General features: G+C 45.3%; 1 protein-coding gene across 1 annotated transcript in view; it reads left to right on the top strand.

Moving 5' to 3' along the window:
- The window catches only part of LOC309555557 (pentraxin fusion protein-like), a gene marked incomplete at both ends in the record, with an annotated part of 60,752 nt that overhangs the window by 12,491 nt on the left and 26,410 nt on the right, over nt 1-21,851 (top strand). Inside the window, one exon of the mRNA XM_082257620.1 lies at nt 15,224-15,497. Within this exon, the coding sequence (XP_082113746.1) occupies nt 15,224-15,497 (274 nt within the window). The remainder of the gene's footprint in view (nt 1-15,223; nt 15,498-21,851) is intronic.

A 21,851-nucleotide genomic window follows, 5' to 3' on the forward strand; every position in this document is an offset into this window, starting at 1 on the left:
CCCCCGGTCTCAGAGCCCACTTCTGACTTCGGTGACACGCTTATCGGATGTCCTGATGATACACCTCCTTTTGTTGACATGCATGTCATGCATCCTGACCTCCTGCTGACTCTCTGTTTGGCCTCGAGCTTCATCTTATGCCTTGTTCCAATATTAGCATAATTCTTGCCATACCTGCCTATATGCCGCAGCATTTTTTCCTTTTTTTTTTTTTGTTTTTTTTGTTTTGTTTTTTTGGAGACCACTTAACCTTGGTTTGAGCTCTGCTCTTTACCAAATTCCGCCTGTATGGGCTGGTGGGTTCGCGATGATGTCCCTCTGTTTTTGGTTTTTTAGAGATATCTCGCCGGCTGACCTCCCACTCACCTCACAATCAGTAGTCTGATCTTTTTGCTCATTGCTTTTATGTCCGTCCGTTGATGTACACCGGACTACGTTCTGATCGCCTACAGTAATACTTTCTGATAGGCGTTGTTACCTACTGTTACAAAACTTTTATTACATAGTGCATTTGACTATTTGTTGTCTTACTCTCGATCTTAACTAGGACCTCTTCCCTACCTTTCTTTCTCTACTGTACCTCTTCCACCCTTCTCCTTCACCCCCCCTTTTTTTTCCGTCCTATCCCACTCTCTTCATTACAGCCATCTTGGGGATTCATACGGAGGCCTGGTTGGGACGCATACGAGGACACATCCGTGGAGGGGCGGCTCCCTGAGGCTGACTGAGACCGCCTTGCCTGGGTTGGTGAGTGTTCTGTTTCTCCTCTTGCCACACCTTTCACAATCTGACATATGGCCGCCATGTTTTCTGCGCTTGGCAGGAGTCCCACGGTACTCTCTTTCAACTGCAGGGGACTCAACATCCCAGAAAAAAGATCATCTGTCCTCAGGGGCCTGGCGAAGGTGAGACCTGCTTTTGTTTTCCTTCAGGAAACACATTTTAGGGCTAGATCCATTCCTCTCATAACTTCCAGACACTTCCCTAGAGCCTTCCACGCGACCTCGCCCGTGAACAAGGCCAAGGGAGTGTCCATCCTGATACACAAAGACACTGCCTTTGACCTCACACATCAACTGGCGGACCCTGAAGGCCGTTATTTGCTGCTAAAGGGTACTCTGGCTGGTAAGCCAGTGACCCTTGCTAATGTGTACTTCCCCAATTCCGCACATTTGTCTTTCTGTCAAAAGGTGATGGACGAACTGAAGTGGTTTGGGGAAGGTTGCATTATAATGGGGGGAGATTTCAATGTACCCCTGAACCCCCTCCTAGACACGTCCAACGGACACTCCTGCATCAAATACAGGACCCTGAAAAGAATGAAATCTCTATTAGATTCTCTTGCATTAGTGGACTCATGGAGAGCTCTCCATGCAGACGATAAGGACTTTACTTATTATTCCCCGATGCACTCCAAGTATTCACGCATCGACTTCCTATATATCTCTCAACGGGACCTACCGGAACTGACCGCGTCACACATAGGCAACCAGACCATATCGGATCATGCCCCTATCTCTTTAACGCTGACCAGCAGACCTAACGACGCAAGAAAAGTCTTCAACTGGCGTCTGAACCCCACATTGCTGACCGACCCCCAAATCCGAGAGCACGTCTCTAGAGAGTTAGACGTGTTCTTTGAGGCTAACTTACGGTCCACTGCGCTTCCTATGAATGTCTGGGAGGCTCATAAATGCACTATTAGAGGGGCACTCATAATGTGGGGTGCCAGGCGCAAGAAACAATCAGACAAACAAATGACCGACCTCCTCTCACGCATTGCGACTTTAGAGGCAACACACAAGCAATCCTTAGCGATTGACACCCTCCAAGCTCTTATATCTGCCAGGAAAGATCTGAGGCAACTTTTGGACACCAAAACTAGACGTTTACTCTTCTACCGGAAACACATCTATTATGAACAAGGTGATAAGGCAGGGAAGTTTTTGGCCAGATCTCTGAAAGAAGCTCAATTGGCCACAAACATCTCAGCCATAAAAAATAAACAAGGGCATCTGGACAGGGACTCCCATCTCATAGCTCAGCATTTCCATGATTTTTATTCCAATCTTTACAACATACCAGCGCGTCACAAGCCACCCACGCTAAATGGAGACAGACCGTCCCTCATCAGAGAATTTCTCCATAATAGCAAACTTCCTAAGCTCTCTGCATCAGATGCAGAGTCATTAGATCAGCCCTTCACGCACACCGAACTCTTGGCGGCGATTAAATCGCTCAAATCCAACAAAAGCCCAGGACCAGATGGCTTCACTGGCCACTACTATAAAACCTTCACTGAACAGCTTTCTGCTCCCCTCCTCACGGCACTGAACTCTCTCCTATATGCTGATGCGATCCCTCCCTCATTCTCCCGAGCTCATATCACGGTCATCCCTAAACCCAATAAAGACCCCACTGAATGCCCTAACTATAGACCAATCTCCCTTCTAAACCTAGATCTCAAATTACTAGCCAAACTCATTGCCACTCGTCTCAGGTCTCTACTTCCACTTGTGATAGGCCCAGAGCAAGTGGGCTTCATGCCAGGGCGTGAGGCTCGCGACAATGTCCTGAAATCAATCAGCCTGATCCACAGATTCCACTTGGATGGTGTCGGGGGCCTTCTCCTGTCTACAGACGCGGAGAAGGCCTTCGACAGGGTAGCCTGGGACTTTATGTTCGCGACCTGCAGGCATGTGGGAATGGGAGATCACATGCTCGCATGGATATCGGCCTTATACACGAACCCCTCGGCCCAAATTAAGGTGAACGGTACCCTGTCCGAACCGATTTACATTCATAACGGCACACGTCAGGGATGCCCTCTCTCACCCCTACTATTCATCCTCTCCCTTGAGCCCTTTATCCGTACAATTAACCTACACCCTTCCATTAGGGGAATTGTGGTGGGGGGCAGAGCACAAGATTGCAGCCTACGCGGATGATCTTTTGTTTTTTGTCTCTCTCCCATCTATATCAATCCCTAGCTTGCTGACCATATTTGAAATCTATGGCTTTATGTCCAACATGCTGATCAATTACCACAAGTCTGAAGCCCTGAATCTCACTCTATACACACAACAGGCGAATAGTGTCCAACAGAACTGCACGTTTAAGTGGACCACGTCTAGCATACAGTACCTGGGAGTACGACTCACTCAGCATCCCAAGAATCTATTCGAACACAATTACCCCCCTCTCCTTGCCTCCATCACGAAGGAGCTGCAGGGCTGGATGCCTCGTTTTTTCTCCTGGTTCGGCCGGGCTGCCATCATCAAAATGGTGACCCTGCCGAAGCTCCTTTATCTTATGCAAGCGCTCCCTATTGCTATTCCCTCTTCTTTTTTTCGGAAGCTACGCTCGCTCCAGATTCAATTTGTCTGGAATCGCAAACAGCCCCGGGTCCATTTTGACGCCATGACCAAATCCAAACCCTGTGGAGGTATGGGGCTACCCAACTTCAGGCAATACTACTGGGCTGTTCATCTCTCTAGAATCATAGATTGGAACTGTCATGCCCAATCGAAAGACTGGATACAAGTCGAAAACTCATTTTTCACAGGTCCACTGGCGTGCGTCCCCTGGATCCCAGCCGCATCTTGCCCCAAGCCTCTGCTGGCTCATCCCCTTATAGGCCCCACATTGAGGACATTTCATGCCATTGCTCAAAAATGTGACATCTCCTCCACGCCCGGACCCTTGACGCCATTAGTGCACAAACCAGAGTTTACACCGGGTCTAGACAACCCCTTACTCCTAAGAGACTCACGAGACCCTGTGCTGGCCAAGGACTGCTTTGTAGAGGGTGTTTTTAGACAGTTATCAGACTTCACGCAAATCACGGCTGACCAGAAAATGCCTCTATGGTCCTACTTTCAGACCCGCAGCTACCTTACCTCACGCAACAGGAAGCCTCTAGTGAGTAGGCCTTTAAGCGATTTTGAACGGTGCTGTCACCTGGGGGAGAGGGTTGAGAAATCTATTTCCCAGACCTATGCTTGGCTACAGAAGCACACTGATACAAGACTAGACAGGTTCAGGGAGAAATGGAGCGCCTCGTTGAACACTCCTATATCGGAGTCCCAATGGAAACAGGCTTGCGCACTGGCACACAAATGCTCACTGAGCACGAAACTTCAAGAAACTGCTTACAAGTTGCTCACACAGTGGTATGCTACACCTGATAAAATTAAGAGATGGTACCCTGCCTCTGATGATACCTGTTGGAGATGTGGCCTTGAGAAGGGCACTTTAATCCACATATGGTGGTCTTGTCCGCACATCTCCACCTTCTGGCAACAAATTCAGTCTCTATGCTCGTCCATTGTAGATGAGGCGGTCATCCTTTCTCCTGAACTCTGCCTACTGCACCTTAGTTCAACACCACTCCTAAAATATAAGAACTCCCTGCTCGTTCATCTGGTCAATGCAGCCAGATCCCTCATTCCCGTACATTGGAAATCCGCCAATATTCCATCTACCTCAGATTGGCTTAGGAAGGTCTCGGAAATCTGTGAAATGGAAAGAGTTAGTGCACTCGCTAATGACAGGATCCCTGGGTTCCTCTCCCGCTGGGACCCATGGCTTAAATTCCAGTCCTCTCTGCGACCTGATCAGTCCTCCCTGGTCCCTCCCTGAGTCGGTCCCCCCTCCCCCTTCCTCTTATACCTCTTACTCTTCCTGATCTCTCTTTTCTCCATTCACAATCTACTTTATTTTCTTCTACTATTTTGCTCTAGTATTGCAGCTATGTTGTATCTCCTCGGTACAGCTGCTGGCGGGTTTGGGGCAGCTCCGAGACATTGTTTTGGGGACTTTCCCGTCTGCTGGTCCGCTGGCCCGACGCGATTATCTGTCTAGGGACTTATGTCCTGAGGATGGTTGCTTCTGAGAATTTGTTTCAATCACTATGTTTTTGCTTATGTACCAGACCCTATGTCACCAGAGCCCTGTGTTGGATGCTCTGTCCGACCTTAGGATCTTCAACCCATCTGTGAAGTTTTCCAGTTCGCTGATGCACTATTTTGTTAAACTTTTATGTTGTACATTTGCTTGTTGAATGTTCTATTACTAAGCAATCTTTAGTATACCCAAGCTGTATGTTGCAATAACTTTCGCACTTTTTTTTTGACATGTGTGTACCTAAGCTCACAGTATGTTTTCACCGTTGTACTGTACCACATGTTTTCAATAAACTTGATTGTTAAAAAAAAAAAAAATAATAATAATAATTTCTTTTCTCTGTTCTAAGGACTCAAGGCCCTCGATAATGTGTCTGCACCTGTTTTGGGCTTTTTTATTTGGAGCAAGCTCCTGCAGATCCTCCAATACCGAGTTTTTAAATACCTCCACATAATGATTGTGGTTGACCTTAGGATTCATAATGGACTTATTTTTAAGGCCACTGTTTATCATACCCCCTCCATTCACATTAGTACTTTGTGTGAATGGATTATTTAGAAAGTGCTTTTTCAAGGTAAGCTTCCTAATGTATTTATGGGTATCTATATAAACATTAAATTTATTCATAGGACGTTGGGGTGCGCACTTTAACCCTTGGTCTAGAATGTGTAATTCCTTGGGTGTAAGTTCCACTTTGCTTAGGTTGAAGATGCCCTGGTTTACCTCTCCCTTCTCCTTTTTCTTGAGTTGGGCCCTTCTTCCTGCTCGGACACCTCTTCTTCTTGTGCGTGATTTACCTCTGACCTTCCTGGACCTCCCTGATGGGGATTCGCATAAGGGCGGTGTCTCCCCCGCCCCCTCCCTCTCCCTAAAAAAGGACCCCTCTTGATGGTTGACCTGAGGGCGCTCCATACTGTACAAGGGGCTGGTAATAGTTATTGTGCTCAAAATTAGTATTTTATATAAAATGTTATAGCAAAGGAATGCAAACACGATGATGGTATCGACCTAAGAGGGTTAATACCATAGTCTTGACCTTGTAAAAGGTGAAAACAATATACTGTGGTTTATACTGAGGTTAGATTCCATAATAAAATGGGTGGGGGATTGATTCATCCACCTTTGAGGGCACCGATCTAATATTTGCGGGCTATAGAATCATTGTAGCCCGATCCTGGGAATTAGCATAAAGAGGAGGGCTTGTTTATACTACGCGATGTGTCAATAACTCTGGGAATTAGCATATATGGGTTGTCCTGAATGACGTTGTTTTGGAGGTGCCAGCATTCCGTTTGATTTAAATGCAGCGCCGTGCCGTAAGGTTCACGCCCCTGTGAACAAGTCGGATATGACGAAACATGTCAGGGAGTGAACCTTACGGCGACCCGGAAGTGATTGGGGTTACCACGGAGGACAGCGGAGTTTGGTGCATCAGCGTGGAGAGGGTGAGCCAGCCTTGCAGTGCAAAGTGGTATAACCGTGAGACTTCCTTGCATGAGTTTGCAATTGATTGGAGGCTTGCTTTTTCGATTTGTTTGTGAGTACATTTGATTTGGATTTTTGTGAATAAAAGTGTGGAGTTCAAACAATATTACACTAGTGGGTGTCCCCCTCTCTTTTACCTTTTTGCAAACATGGTGAATGGGTGAATTATTGTGAGGAGAGAGGAAACCCCCGCACGGAGAAGCACGATCGTTTTGTGGCTATTTGGTCGGAGGAGATCTGTGTGTTGTGCCTTGCTGCCCATCCTATGAGAGTAGGAGGGCCATACGATCTGGTGAGTTGCCACTCCCCCCCATTGAGCACAAGGGTGAAGGATGTGTGTGGTGGTGACCCTCTAAAATCACGAATATATCCAAATCAGTGGAGAACATTTTAAGAGACTTTGCACATGATATATATAAAAGAGACTTAATTTGTTATCATTTCGTGTGGAGGAATATCAATTTTCTATCTGCGCTACTGTTACTAGTTTTTGGTTCATTGTGTGACTGTTTCTGGTAATTTTTTTGACATAATTTACAATATGTCTACATAACAATTCAATGATGTTCATACAATTATGCATTTAAATATTACCCTGAGAATGAGGTCTATTGAGAATCAGGGAGCAGATAAAAACGTTGTATCCTCTGCATCCGGAGGGGAGCAGCGTCCCCCGCCCTCGGCGGTTGAACAGGCGTGAAGGTCTACAAGGAGTCTCCAAACCATACCAGCATACATGGGAGCATATGACACCTAATGGAGGGTTGTGGAAGTTATAGTTAACTTCACTTAGAGATTTGATAGCATAATGCTGGTCTATTATAAATTCAAATGGCTAGCGTATCAAAGAAAGGTAGGGGAACACATGGAGCCAGATGAGATGGGGAAAAGAATGTAGGAAAGAGGAAAAAAAAAAAAAGGAAATAGGATAAGGGGAAGGAAAAGGGGATGAGAAAGGCAATGCGGACAACAGGGAAAGGAGCAAGAGGATAGAAAGGAAGAGGGGGGGGCTAGAAAAGACAGGGGAGACATGGGAAAAAGGGGGGCTAGACATGGAAAGAGACCGGGGATATGGAAAGGACTGAGTGAGACATAAAGAACATGGGAATGTGGGGCTGGGCATGGGAAAAGAAGATGACCACACAATGTGACCAGTGGCGGCTGATGCTCAAAATGTCTGGGGGGGCGCAAAAAGAAAAATGTAATAGGTATTGCTTCGCGGCAAAAAACGCGGTAAAAAAATTGCATGACTTTGAGGTCATGGTACAGGCATGGCACAGGTGATGGCATAGGCGTGGCACATGTGATAGTATAGGCATGGCACAGGTGATGGCACAGGTGATGGCATAGGCATGGCACAGGTGATGGCACAGGTGATGGCATAAGCATGGCACAGGTGATGGCATAGGCATGGCACAGGTGATGGCATAGGCATGGCACAGGTGATGGCACAGGTGATGGCACAGGTGATGGCATAGGCATAGCACAGGTGATGGTACAGGCATGGCACAGGTCGGCTTCAATCACTTACCATCTGACGGCGGCGGGATGGCGGGATTCCGGGAACCGAGACGAGCAGCGCCGTGGACGTCCTCCTCTTCAGTCTTCTGTCTTCCGGTCCGGGCGGCGGGAAGGAGATCGGGCGGTGGACGCACGCACCGGCACCGCCCCCATTGTGAGTCAGCAATGTCCTGGATGATGATTGGTCCAGGCTGGAGACTGGACCAATCACAGCCAGGATATCACGAAGGTGGGGGTGGCTCAGCGCTTTTTCCTGCGCCCAGGTTACACCCCCAGAAGGCAGCCAATCGGCGCCTCTTCTGGGTCGTAAACCCCCCCCCCCCATAGCCACCAGGCCGAGCGCATAGGCCTGCGAACACGAATTTTTTTTTTTTTCAAAACTTTATTTGTTCTTTTTGTCTTTTTTTTTTTTCTATTTTTTTTTTTTTTAAGTGGGCGGCGCTCTGGCGCCCCCTATGCACGGGCCGCCACTGAATGTGACAATGGGCAAAAAGCATGGACAGGTCGGGGAAGAGATGAATCATAGAAAGAGCAAGGAAAACCATGGGTCCAATATGTTCCTCGTACTTACCCGGCTGCCACTATCACAGACCTGTTCTTTGCAAGATACCGCACGAATTGAGGATTTACTCGCCCACATAGGGGCCGTGCTTAAATACCTGTATATTGATAAGATTATCCCTCGCAGGTGTGCACATTCCCACCTTGATGGTGTCCGACATGCGGACATGGTGGCTCCCTCGGCGTTCCGGAAGAGGAAGAAAAACTCCCGCCGGCATCCGCCGTCCCCACGGCAACCCGCCCACTCAACGCGTACGTGCAGACCGCGCGCACGCATAGGGAGGCGTGACGCCGTGTGGATCCGGAACGGCGCCAGCAAGGTGAGGCTCCCCCTGGTGGACACCACCAGAGGAGAGACTAAGACTCGCCAGCTAAGGGACAAGTGTCTCACTGTGCTGGGAGACCTATGAAACAGCCCGCAACAGGAGCCCAAGCGGGGGGCAAATGCTCCCCAACGGACGGAGGACACAACATACAATAATAATGACATATAGCAATGCAGCACAAAGAAGTGGACATTACATTATTTATCTAAAACATCACAAATATACAGCGAATAGCATATAATAGAGTGAGAACATATGATGTAATATAAGGGGCAGTGGATTGGTATAGTCATATAACAAATAAACAACATAAAATTTCCACATCAATTGTCAGTGCAGGATAGTCTACCAAAAGGTAGAATTAACCCTAGTACTGTAAATATAGTGCACCAACTACCTGAGAAGGGAAATAATAAATAGGAAAAAAAAAGGGAAAGAAAAAAGTTAATGTGTTTTACCTGAGACAAACCCCTTCAAAAAAGGAACAAACGAGATACACTCATTGAGCCCAGGGGCCACAGTCGCACAGAGCCTATATATCCATTTCTGCTCTAGTTGTAGTAAGATCTTATTCCAGTCACCTCCACGGTCTGGAACGTGAACCCGTTCCAAGGCCGTGAAGGTGACTTTGGGCATAACAAGATGGTGTACAGTGGCGACATGTCTACCCAATGGTAGATACTGGTTGCAGATTTGCATACTATAGACATGTTTAGAAAAATGTCTCCAGACATACCACACCTCTTGTTTGGCAATTTACAAAATGCTTGGGAATAAACATTTCTTCATTTGGTAATCTGAATGTTTTGCGCCTATCGATGTAAGGGCAATGTATTATTTTTTTTTTTTTTTACACATAGTTGTCACTAAATTATATATTTCTCACACATGCCATGGGTATATGTTAAATGACACCCCAAAATTAACCAGTTCCCACCCAACCTATGGCAATATGATACTGGCAGGAACCTCTGGTAGATGCCATATGACGTCCTCCCGGATTGCGCCCCGGGCACGACTGTGGGTCCATGCAGCAGCGCAATCTGTCAAGATCTGTCCTTTACGGGTCCTGTACGCGGCTAGACTGCCAAAAAGTCTCACACATGGGGTATCCCTGTACTCAGGAGAAGCAGCAGAATGTATTTTGGGTTGTCATTTAACATATACCCATGGCATGTGTAAGCATTATATCATTTACTGACAACTTTGTTTAAAAAAACAAAAAAAAAAAAAATAATTTCCCGAAACTTGTGGCAAAATATAAAATATTCCATGTACTCATCATGCCTCTCAGCTAATAGCTTGGAGTGTCTACTTTGCAAAATGGGGTCATTTGGGGGGAGGGGGGTTTGTTCTATCTTGAAATGTCAGGGCCTCTGAAACTGTGACAGGTAGTGCAGAGGTAAAATAAGCAATTTACGCCATTAGAGAACTTGAAGATGGGGATTGGTTTTCGGGGGTCCTGTACGTGGCTAGACTGCCAAAAAGTCTCACACATGGGGTATCCCTGTACTCAGGAGAAGCAGCAGAATGTATTTTGGGGTCTCATTTCACATATGGGTGTGTCTATGCAAATTCTTTTGTTCTTTTGACTAAGTCTTATGCCTAGCTACTCCTGCGGAGCGGAAGTCAATACCCAATAGTGATGACTTAGAGGAGACGGTGACTGTCTGAGGACTCAGAGAAAGGAATTTTACAGATAAGATTTTACAAAAATTCCGTTATTCTCTACTATAGCAAAGCAGTACCCAGGTTAAAGAGGAACTCTAAGCTAATCTATACCGTCAGTAACCTAATTAAAGATATGGCAATAGAAACTAGAACATATCCCCTTTAAGAGCAACCATGCAACAATGTCCCTCCCCTAAGCAAGGCCTTGCTATGTTCTTCACCGGCAGTTGGAGCTCATATAAGACAATTTCCACTGTGGCTTAATATAACAAAAGGGGTAAAGATGATAAAGTGTAATCCTAGGGGATCTGATATCTGCTTCAATGTTGTTTTCAGTGTAAAAATGAAGTGTATACTTGCAGCCTGGACCCAGAACAGGCATCCTCTCACCAACTTCTGATGTCCGTCTGTGGAACAGGCGATGTGATCTTACACGCTCCGGCATCTTGAAAACCTGCTGTGCTCTGCTGCCTCAGGATACTCAGCCAACGTCCACTTTCTTCCTCAGTGATACTGAAAAAATATCCGCCGTGCAGTGACAGACATCCGCTCCGCTGAGGCTGAGTTCTGTAAGCGGGTCAGGCCTCATGCAGTAGGCCACAATCTGCTGTCTCACACACCACTCAGCAGGCTGATGTGCACGCAATGGGTCCCAGGAGCAAGAGAGTTTTAGTCCGTCCCGCAGATAGTTTTATAACCCCTCCCAAAATGCTTCACTCCCTCTTGGCCTCCTGGGAAAAGACAACCTCTGGATATGATGCTGAGCACGTGCACTCAAGTTCTTTGGTCGACTAAGGTGAGGCCTGTTCTGAGTGGAACCTGTCCTGGTAAACCGCTTTATGGTCTTGACCACCGTTCTGCAGCTCAGTTTCAGGGTATTGGCAATCTTCTTATAGCCTAGGTCATCTTTACGTAGAGCAACAATTCTTTTTTTCAGATCCTCAGAGAGTTATTAGCCATGAGTCACATGACACCGGGGAGGGAAAATGGCAAATTGGGCCCAATTTGGACATTTCACTTAGGGGTGTACTCACTTTTATTGCCAGTGGTTTAGACATTAATGGCTGTGTGTTGAGTTATTTTGAGGGGACAGTAAATTTACACTGTTATACAAGCTGTACACTCACTACTTTACATTGTAGCAAAGTGTCATTTCTTCAGTGTTGTCACATGAAAAGATATAGTAAAATATTTACAAAAATGTGAGGGGTGTACTCTCTTCTGTGAGATACTGTATATAAATATACATACTATATTGTCAAAAGTTTTGGGACATCTGTCTTTACACGCACAGGAACTTCAATGGCATCCCAGTCTTAGTCCGTAGGGTTCAATATTGAGTTGGCCCACCCTTTGCAGCTATAACAGCTTCAACTCCTCTGGGAAGGCTGTCAACAAGGTTTAGGAGTGTGTCTATGGGAATGTTTGATCATTCTTCCAGAAACACATTTGTGAGGTCAGGCACTGATGTGGACGAGAAGGCTTGGCTCGCAGTCTCCTCTCTAATTTATCCCAAAGGTGTTCTATCAGGTTGAGCTCGGGACTCTGTGCAGGCCAGTCAAGTTCCTCCACCCCAAGCCTTTTCATTTGTGGAGGTCAAACCTCTTTTCCTCCAGTCGTAAAGAGTGCCTACATTGCCCTCTGTAAAAGGGAAAAACTTTACAGCAAGTTTATCATATGGACCACTTATGTGGTATCTCATCACCCTTAGCACCATTTACAAAAGCACATGTGTGACCAGCAATCAATTTTTCTCTCCACCCAAAGCTGCCAACCAATCTCTGGAGGAAGAGCAGGGAAATAACCCATTTATGGGGCTCCAAGCTCCCTGTGTGAGGTGGTGGCACGTCCTGGCGCAATGCTGGATGGGAGTGTGCTCGTAAGGGTGGCTCCAGGGACCGTGCAAGGGAATGGAGCCGACCTAACAGTGGCAGCAGAGTCTAGGGAAAATGTAATATTCACATTAAAGTGAGATGGCAGGAGGAAACCAGTAGGCAAGGGCAAATCTATGCTGCTCTACATCATTTTAAATGGAGGTATAATAACACTTTAGCTTATCATTATTGCTACTATTAGTTATTAAAGCAGAACTTCAGCTCTTCTCCCAGATGGCTCCACTCCCCTACTTGGGTGCCACCATTATGGTGCAGATGCCCGTCCTTAAGGTCCTGCTAGAAGAGCCTGTCAGAACATCTGGGTACTCACAGGGGATTTTCCACACATGTGCAAAGACAAGAAAGGTTTCAGATTCTCTGGTAGTACAAACAAATGGGCACTGCCCTCACCTATAACTGGCCTTTACAGCAAGGAGCACATGGAAAGGGAATGCATACAAAACAAAACCAAAGAAATTCCCGTATCAACTTACCAACCAGCCTGCAAACCCACCAAATTATCCTGTCTAACAGTATGTGTTAAAAACAGGGGGTTAGTTTGCACACATTTGCAAATTCATGCGTAAGCTGCAGAGCCGCTCCAAGGCACCCCAGTCCTAACTCTAACCGAGAGCCTCCACAGTGGAAGCACATGCATTATAAAGGGTAGGCAGAGGGCAGAAGTAGCGGTGCACCAAAATAAATATTTTTGTGCCGAAGCTGAAAATTCAGGACACACTAGGCCGAAACTAAAACTGGAATTGACAGTTTTTTAAAAAAATTATATATATTTTTATATATAATTGTATTGTATTTGACTTTTTAAAATAAAATCATGAATTTAAATGAATATGAATTTAAAAAATACAACCCAGTAACGTAAAAAAAGTGATTTAATAAAGCAACACACAAAAATTGAACAGCAATTAAAATAAATACAAAACTAAAATAAAAAAAAAAAACGTACATATCCCGCACAATAATTAAAAAAAAAAAAATACAACATTGATTGATTGCTATTTAGAAAGAGATAGCATTCAGTAGTATGTGATTACTATACTAACAACATTTTAAACATGCACTACCCTGTTGTTAGTATAGTAATCACATACTACTGAATGCTATCTTTTTCTAAAAAGCAAATAATCACTTAATCTTGTATTTTTTTTTATATTACAGTAGTTTGGATGTCAATCCTGCAGCTTCACAAAGAGAGCAGTCGCAAAGATCTTAAGCGGCAATGCTAACCTTTAGAATGAATATGGTAGCCACAGTGTCCATCCAGAAGTAGGCACAGTACCCATCCAGAAGTAGGCACAGTATCCATTCAGGAGGGACAGGGCCCGCTCTTCTATGAAGCTCTGTATGCTCCCGACTCCTAAGTCCTAACCGTGGGGAACATGCACGGTCGCCGCACAGTGAGTGATGTCACCCGGCGACGCTGCCACTAGGGCCATCTTACTGAATGGGCACGCTGGGCAGTTGCCCGGGGGCCCCAATTGCCCAGAGGGCCCCACTTACCCAGTGACCCAGCCCCACCCAAGCATTAGTCCCGATTCCCGTGTGCATCCCACCATCAAACTTAGCAGGTGACAGGCGCCTGTCGGCACTGCGCTGCTGTCAGGCCACTTGGGCCGTGGAGGGGGAGCCCACAACTGCAGGAATGCCTGTCCGCCTCCAGGGGAACAGGCACACACAGGACAGTCGAGCCTGACTCCCATCCGTGTGTGTGTTCACCGGACCCAGCCACAGAACTTGGAAGCTGTCATTAGCCTGGCACTGCCGGACCAATAAATATCACCTTATCGATAATTTGATTTTGTATTCTTTTGGGTGATTGTGTAGGCAGGCAGGGGCGTAACTACAGGGGTTGCAGGGGTTGCAATCGCTACCGGGCCCCATGCTCCAGGGGGCCCGGTAGCAAACCAGTGGGTGAACTTCCAGGATCGCAAAGGTCACACTTGCGACCGGACCCTGGCATTGCACCACTGTGGGGAAGCCCCAAGATTGCAGGAAGTGGGCCCACAAGATTGCAGGAAGGGGGCCCACTGCAGAACTTGTGAAAGAATCCTGCTGCGGGACCATAATAAAAGGCCATGCAACGAGTGTAAAGAGCCCCAGGATTAGTGCGAAGAGCCCTGGGCTTGAAGGTAAGGGCCCCGGCCAGGGGTCTGGGGGGCCCTTCATGGTTTCTTGCATCAGGGCCCTGAAGGTTCTAGTTACGCCTCTGTAGGCAGGGCCCCAGTGCACTGCCTTTCCTGGGGCCCTTTAATGCTCTTAAGATGGCACTGGCTGCCACTAACACTGGGCATGAGCAACCCAGTCATCCTCACTGCACAGCTGTGCCTCCAACCCCCAGTGTGACCCACCGCCATTACCAGCGCCTTATTAGCACCATTTTTACCTTTTTTACCTTTTTACCTTTCAGCAAAATGCTGATAAAACCATTTTCGGCCAACAAGTTTCAGCCACCTTAGAGATATCTTTGAGATATCTGGATACCAGTGATTCATCCGATGTGTGGGGACTCTTTCTTCCTACACTGTGATTGGCTGTCACAGTGGTCACATAATTGATAACTGGTCCCACTGGTTCCCGATCATTAGTAGAGACCGAGAGCTGCTTTTGTAAGCTTTGTGCTGGGAGCGCGCAGTGACCTCTGCTGCCCATAGGCACATACAGTATGTGGGGCATGACCAGGGTAACAACATTGCATGATAACATAGGCAATTAATGAGTTACAGTACAGAATTTCTTACTTCAATTATTGATGACACGGCAATTTACAGTTATTATCTTGGAAAAGCCCCTTTAGAATAATGGAAGAACATTATAAAATATGAATAATTATGGAGTGTGTTTTTGTTTTTCTTTCTTCAGCCACCAATATCGCCAGAAACGGGGAAGCCTCACAGAGTTCTATTTATCTAGCGAATACAGCTGAGAAGGCCATTGATGGTGTGAATGATAAAAACTTTTCTAATGGCTTCTGTACACACACCGAAAATGAAATGTCACCCTGGTGGAAGGTAGACTTGAAACAGAAATACAAAGTGAATATCGTTGTGGTTTCTGGACGGTCAGACTGCTGTTTGGGACGGTTAGAGTGTGCTGAGATCCGAATTGGAAATTCTCCGGACAATAACAACCCAGTGTGAGTACCATAGGGCCAGGACACTGAGATCCTATGTCAGCGGGCTTTGGGCTTGTGTCAGTCGCATCAGTTTGAGATGATTTTCAGATTCAAATGTATTTATTTATTTATTACATACTGCCACCAGTGCAGTACAGTGTCCTCATATAACAGGTGTGGCGGTGATCAGGGACACTGATTAATGACAGTACTAAAAATGTTTAATTTTTTTTTTCATTGTTTTGAATTTAATATATATAATTTTTTGTTCTTTATTTTACAATTTTCTTTTTTAACGCACTTTGACCAGAGCAATATGTTACCATAGTAACATTGCACTACTCTGGAAAAGTGATCAGTATTTTTTTTTTACACATTATATTTGCATATGGCAAGGAATTTAGTTGCTATATGCAAGCGTTTTCCTGAACAAAATCGATGAATTCAGTTTGTTTTTGTTGTGATTAGCTGTGATTGGCCCAGTCTGTACAATGGGATTACATTGACAAATCACAGCTAGCAACACAATTGAATACAATGGATGGCTTGAAAGAAAGCTATCCATTGTTTACAACTATCATGTGACCTGCTGAGATTGGTTACAGTGGTCACTTGGCACCGGCAGCGGGCTGGTACGGTGATCAGTTATTGGCTATGTCCAGTGGACTCAGCCGGTGACAGATTGCGCTGCTGCGTGGACCCACAGTCGTGCTCGGGGCGCAATCCGGGAGGACGTCATATGGAATCTACCAGAGGTTCCTGCCGGTATCATATTGCCATAGGTTGGGTTGGAACTGGTTAATTTTGGGGTGTCATTTAACATATACCCATGGCATGTGTGAGAAATATATCATTTAGTGACAACTTTATGTAAAAAAAATAAATAAATAATATATTTCCTGGAACTTGTGGCACAATATAAAATATTCCATGGACTCCCCATGCCTCTCAGCAAATAGCTTGGGGTGTTTACTTTGCAAAATGGGGTCATTTGGGGGGGGGGGGGGATTGTGCTATCTTGAAATTTCAGGGCCTCCGAAACTGTGATGGGTAGTGAGGAGTAAAATCAAACATTTACGCCATAAGAAAACCTGAAGATGGTGATTGATTTTCCGGGTCCCGTACACAGCTAGGCTCTCAAAAAGTCTCACACATGAGAAGCGGCAGAATGTATTTTGGGGTGTCATTCCACATATACCCATGTCATGCGTGAGAAATTTATCTTTTAGTGACAACTTTGTGTTAAAAAATAAAAATAAAAAAAAAAATTGTAATTTTCCCGAAACTTGTGGCAAAATATAAACTATTCCATGGACTCATCATGCCTCTCAGCTAATAGCTTGGAGTGTCTACTTTGCAAAATGGGGTAATTTGGGGGGGTTTTGTGCCATCTTGGCATTTCATGGCCTTCAAAAGTGTCATAGGTAGTAAGGAGTGAGATCAACAATTTACGCCCTTAGAAAGCCAGAAGGTGCGGATTGTTTTTCCGGGTCCTGTACGCGGCTAGACTGCCGAAAAAGTCTCACACATGGGGTATCCCTGTACTCAGAAGAAGCAGCAGAATGTATTTTGGGGTGTCATTTCACATATACCCATGGCATGTGTGAGCATTATATCATTTACTGACAACTTTGTGTAAAAAAAAAAAAAAAAAAAATCCCGAAACTTGTGGCAAAATATAAACTATTCCATGGACTCATCATGCCTCTCAGCTAATAGCTTGGAGTGTCTACTTTGCAAAATGGGGTCATTTTGGGGGGGGGGGTTGTGCTATCTTGAAATGTCAGGGCCTCTGAAACTGTGACAGGTAGTGCAGAGGTAAAATAAGCAATTTACGCCATTAGAAAACTTGAAGATGGGGATTGGTTTTCGGGGTCCTGTACGCGGCTAGACTGCCAAAAAGTCTCACACATGGGGTATCCTTGTACTCAGGAGAAGCAGCAGAATGTATTTTGGGGTCTCATTTCACATATACCCATGGCATGCGTGAGCAATATATTATTTAGTGACAACTTTGTGTAAAAAAAAAACAAATTGTCATTTTCCTGAAACTTAGAGCAAAATGAAATGTAAAATACTCCATGGACTCAATATGCCTCTCAGCAAATAGCTTTGGGTGTCTACTTTCCAAAAAGGGGTAATTTGAGGGGTGTTTGAACAGTCCTGGCATTTTATGCTCAATCTTAGCAACACATCACCCACTCTTCTTTTTTTTAAAAGAAAATTACTTTGAACTCCCAAACATTATATATTTTTTTAAAGCAGAGGCCCTACAGAACAAAATGGTTGATGTTGCAATTTTTTTGTCACACAGTATTTGCGCACACATTTTCCAAACGCAATTTTTGCATTAAAAAAAAGCACTTTTTTATATTTAATGCAGAAATACACTATACAATTCCTAATTGTTTGGTAAAATTTAAAATATGATCTTATGCCGAGTACATAGACACCAAACATGACATGCTTTAAAAATTATGCACGCCCGTGCAACGGCAACAAACTACGTACAGTTTTAAAAGCCTTTAAAAGTCTTTACAGGTTACCACTTTGGACTTACAGAGGAGGTCTACTGCAAGAATTACTGTACTTGACCTGGCGTTCGCGGCGATACCTCACATGCATGGTGCAATTGCGGTTTACATATGACACTAGACCAACGCTTGTGTGCGCATTTGCGCGCAAGCACGGGGGGACAGGGGGGGCTTGATTTTTTTTTTTTTTTTAATTTGCTTTTTTGTTATTTTGACAACTTTTCTTTCTTTTTTTTTTTTTTTTATAATTTTTATTGTTATCACATTGAATTTAAATATCCCCTATGATAGCAATCTGTAGTGACAGGTACTCTTTTTTAAACAAATTGGGGTCTTTTAGACTCTAGATCTCTCCTCTGACCTTAACTCATCTGACCACACCAAAATTGGTGTGATAAAATACTTTCCCAATTTCCCAACGGCGCTGTTTATTTCTGGCGAAAAAGAAGTCATGAATTGCTCGTAGCTTCCGATGTCTTAGGCCATAGAGATGATTGGAGCCATTCTCATCTCCAATCAGCTTTATGGTTAGGTAACTGAACCACCGACTGCACTCTCGGGTTAACCGGTGGGACAGGAGAGCCCGAGAAAAACCGTGGAAGGCGGCGGAAGGCGGCAGGAGGGGGGGTGTCCCCTCCCACTGCATGTAAAAGCAGTCTAGCGGCAAATTATCCGCTAGGATTGCTTTTACATGTCAGCAGTAATCAGCACGGGTTTACAAATGGGCGTTCTTGTCAAACCAATCTCTTAGCATTCTACGAGGAGGTAAGCTGTGAGCTAGATAGGGGGAGACCAGTGAATGTGGTGTACTTGGATTTCGCTAAGGCGTTTGATACAGTTCCCCACAAGCGCTTAATTTATAAAATAAGGCCTGCAGGTATCGACAGCAGAGTTTGCTCTTGGATACGGAACTGGCTTAAAGGGCGTGTCCAAAGGGTGGTAATAAACAGCGCATACTCAGACTGGTCTGAGGTGGTAAGCGGGGTGCCCCAGGGCTCAGTCCTGGGACCAACCTTGTTCAATTTATTCATAAACAGCATTGAGGACGGGATCAGTAGTGCGTTATCAGTTTTTGCAGATGACACAAAATTGCAGGGCAATAACTGCACAGCATGAAGCAGATATCCTACAGAATGACCTGGACAAAATTACAGAGTGGGCAACGACATGGCAAATGAGGTTTAACGTGGAGAAGTGTAAGGTTTTGCACTTGGGGACTAAACACATAAAAACACAATACACGTTAGGAGGGGAACCCTTGGGGGAATCAAAAATGGAGAAGGATCTGGGAGTCTTGGTTGATGATAGATTAGGCAACAGCATGCAATGTCAAGCGGCAGCTGCCAAAGCCAGCAGAATATTAGCATGCATAAAGAAAGGGATGTATTCCAGAGATAAGACTATAATCCTTCCACTTTATAAAACTCTGGTCCGACCGCATCTGGAGTATTCTGTCCAGTTCTGGTCGCCAGTCCTCAGGAGGGATGTGTTGGAGCTGGAGAGAGTCCAGAGAAGGGCAACTAAACTAATTAGGGGATTGGAGGACCTTGCCTATGAAGAGCGTCTACAATTGCTCGATTTATTCTACCTGGAGAAGAGACGTCTGAGGGGGGACATGATAGCAATTTATAAATATCTTAATGGGGATCCCAGCTTAGAAAAAAAGCTGTTCATTCGAAGGGATTGCATGAGGACTCAAGGGCATACAATGCGATTAGAGGAGAAGCGTTTTAACCTCAGGCAACATGGGGGGTTCTTTACTGTTAGGGCTACAAGATTGTGGAATTCTCTACCACAAGCGGTGGTTTCTGCGGGTAGTATGGTGGCTTTCAAAAGACTCTTAGACTTACATCTCAAGGATCAGAACATTCAGGGGTATGTGAGATGATTACAGCCACACACACCTACACAGGTTGAACTGGATGGACTATTGTCTTTATTCAACCTCACCTACTATGTAACTATGTAACTATGTAAGCCGACCGCTGGCTGTAAAAAACGATACCAAGATGATGCCTAAATCTGCAGGCATCATCCTGGTATAACCACTCAAAGTCCAGCAACGCACCAGTACATTGCTGGTCCTTGTTTGGCATATAGGTTTTTTTTTTTTTCATGCAGCCTGTGGGCTGAACGAAAAAAAAAGAGAACCTATCAGAAATCAGCACAGGAATAATGTGTAGTATTACTCATCATTAACCGCCCAAACAACCACCCACTGAATTTAATGATGGGTATACACGACACTATCCACGTAGACCAAAATAGGATTTTAACTGCAGTACTGAAATCAGAAAATCACCACAGCTGCTACCAGCAAAGGTATCCATATATGCTGAGCGCAAACGCTGTTTGTGTCAGAATATATAAAATCAATGCCGTGGCAGCCGACGAGTACCTGCAAGAGAAACAGGTCACAAAAGAATGAAAAACAAACAAAGTACATTAAAAGTACAGTAGGAAGTGTAGAAGAACATAGAAAATGACTGAGACGACAACTATTTTTGGCTTTTATGTATTTTTTTTTTTTTCTTCAAACGTCGAGTTCCAGGCTCCAGGTCCGGGTGTCTCAAAATGACGATAGCCATCAAACATCTTTTGAGACCCTGTGTAAATGTGCCCTAAACTGTGCCGTGCTGTACCCTACGCTAATAATCCACTAGTGTGTGGTAGTGACGGAAACAGTCACCGTGGCAAAGACTAGGTTGGTCAGGACAGTCGGGACAATAATTCCGGGTGTCTCGCCTAAATCCGCGCTTGCTGCAGACACGGCATCTTTTTTGGGGGTATCGTTGGGTAGGGGTACTCGGGAGGAATTCTGGAAAATGCCTCTCATGCAGCCGGCTCACTGCATCTGGTTGGGGAATTGGGGCAGGAGCACCAGCTGGATACAGAAGGGCTCTGATTATCTCTTCTTGGAATTGAAAGAAGGATAATGTTCCGGCAGACACTTTGTATAAGACAAAAGCGTTGTAAATAGCCAATTGAAATAGGTATACAGACACTTTTTTTACCAGCGTCTGGCCTTACGGGCAATTAAGTACGGTCCCATCATCTGGTCGTTGAATTCCACCCCTCCCATTTTACAGTTATAGTCGTGGACACAGAGGGGCTTCTCAACAACAACACCGGTGACCGTAGTAATTTAGACTGCCGTGTCTGGGTGAATGGAGGACAGAACTAAAATGTTCCGTTTGTCCCTCCACTTCACTGCAAGCAATTCATCGCACCTCAAGCAGGCTCTCTCCCCCGAGCTCAGTGGGGCATTTACTAGCCGTTGGGGGAAGCCCCGGCGATTAGATCGCACGGTGTCACAAGCGCCAATTTGCAATTGAAAGAGGTGTCTAAAAAGTGGCACGCTTGAATAAAAATTGTCCACGTACAAGTGGTACCCCTTTCCGAATAAGGGTGACACCAAGTCCCAAACTATCTTGCCGCTGCTCCCTATGTAGTCTGGGCAATGGGGGGCTCCACAGTGCTATCTTTTCCCTTGTAGACACGGAAATTAACTGTATAGCCTGTGGCCCTGTCACACAGCTTATACAACTTGACCCCGTATCTGGCACATTTGCTGGGGAGGTACTGTTTGATAGCAAGGCGGCCAGTAAACTTAATCAGGGACTCGTCAACGCAGACATCTTGTTGGGGGGTAAACAAGAATGCAAACCGCTGATTGAAGTGGTCTATGAGGGGCCGAATTTTGTGGAGCCGATCATATGCAGTGTCTCCCCGAGGACGACAGAGTTCATTGTCGTTGAAATGCATGAACCAAAATATTTGTTCGTATAGAATCCTGGACATAACAGCAGAGAACACGTGCATTTGATGAATTGGGTCAGTG

This window comes from Pelophylax lessonae (assembly GCF_965119305.1).
Source record: "Pelophylax lessonae genome assembly, chromosome: 5".
Lineage (NCBI taxonomy): Eukaryota > Metazoa > Chordata > Amphibia > Anura > Ranidae > Pelophylax > Pelophylax lessonae.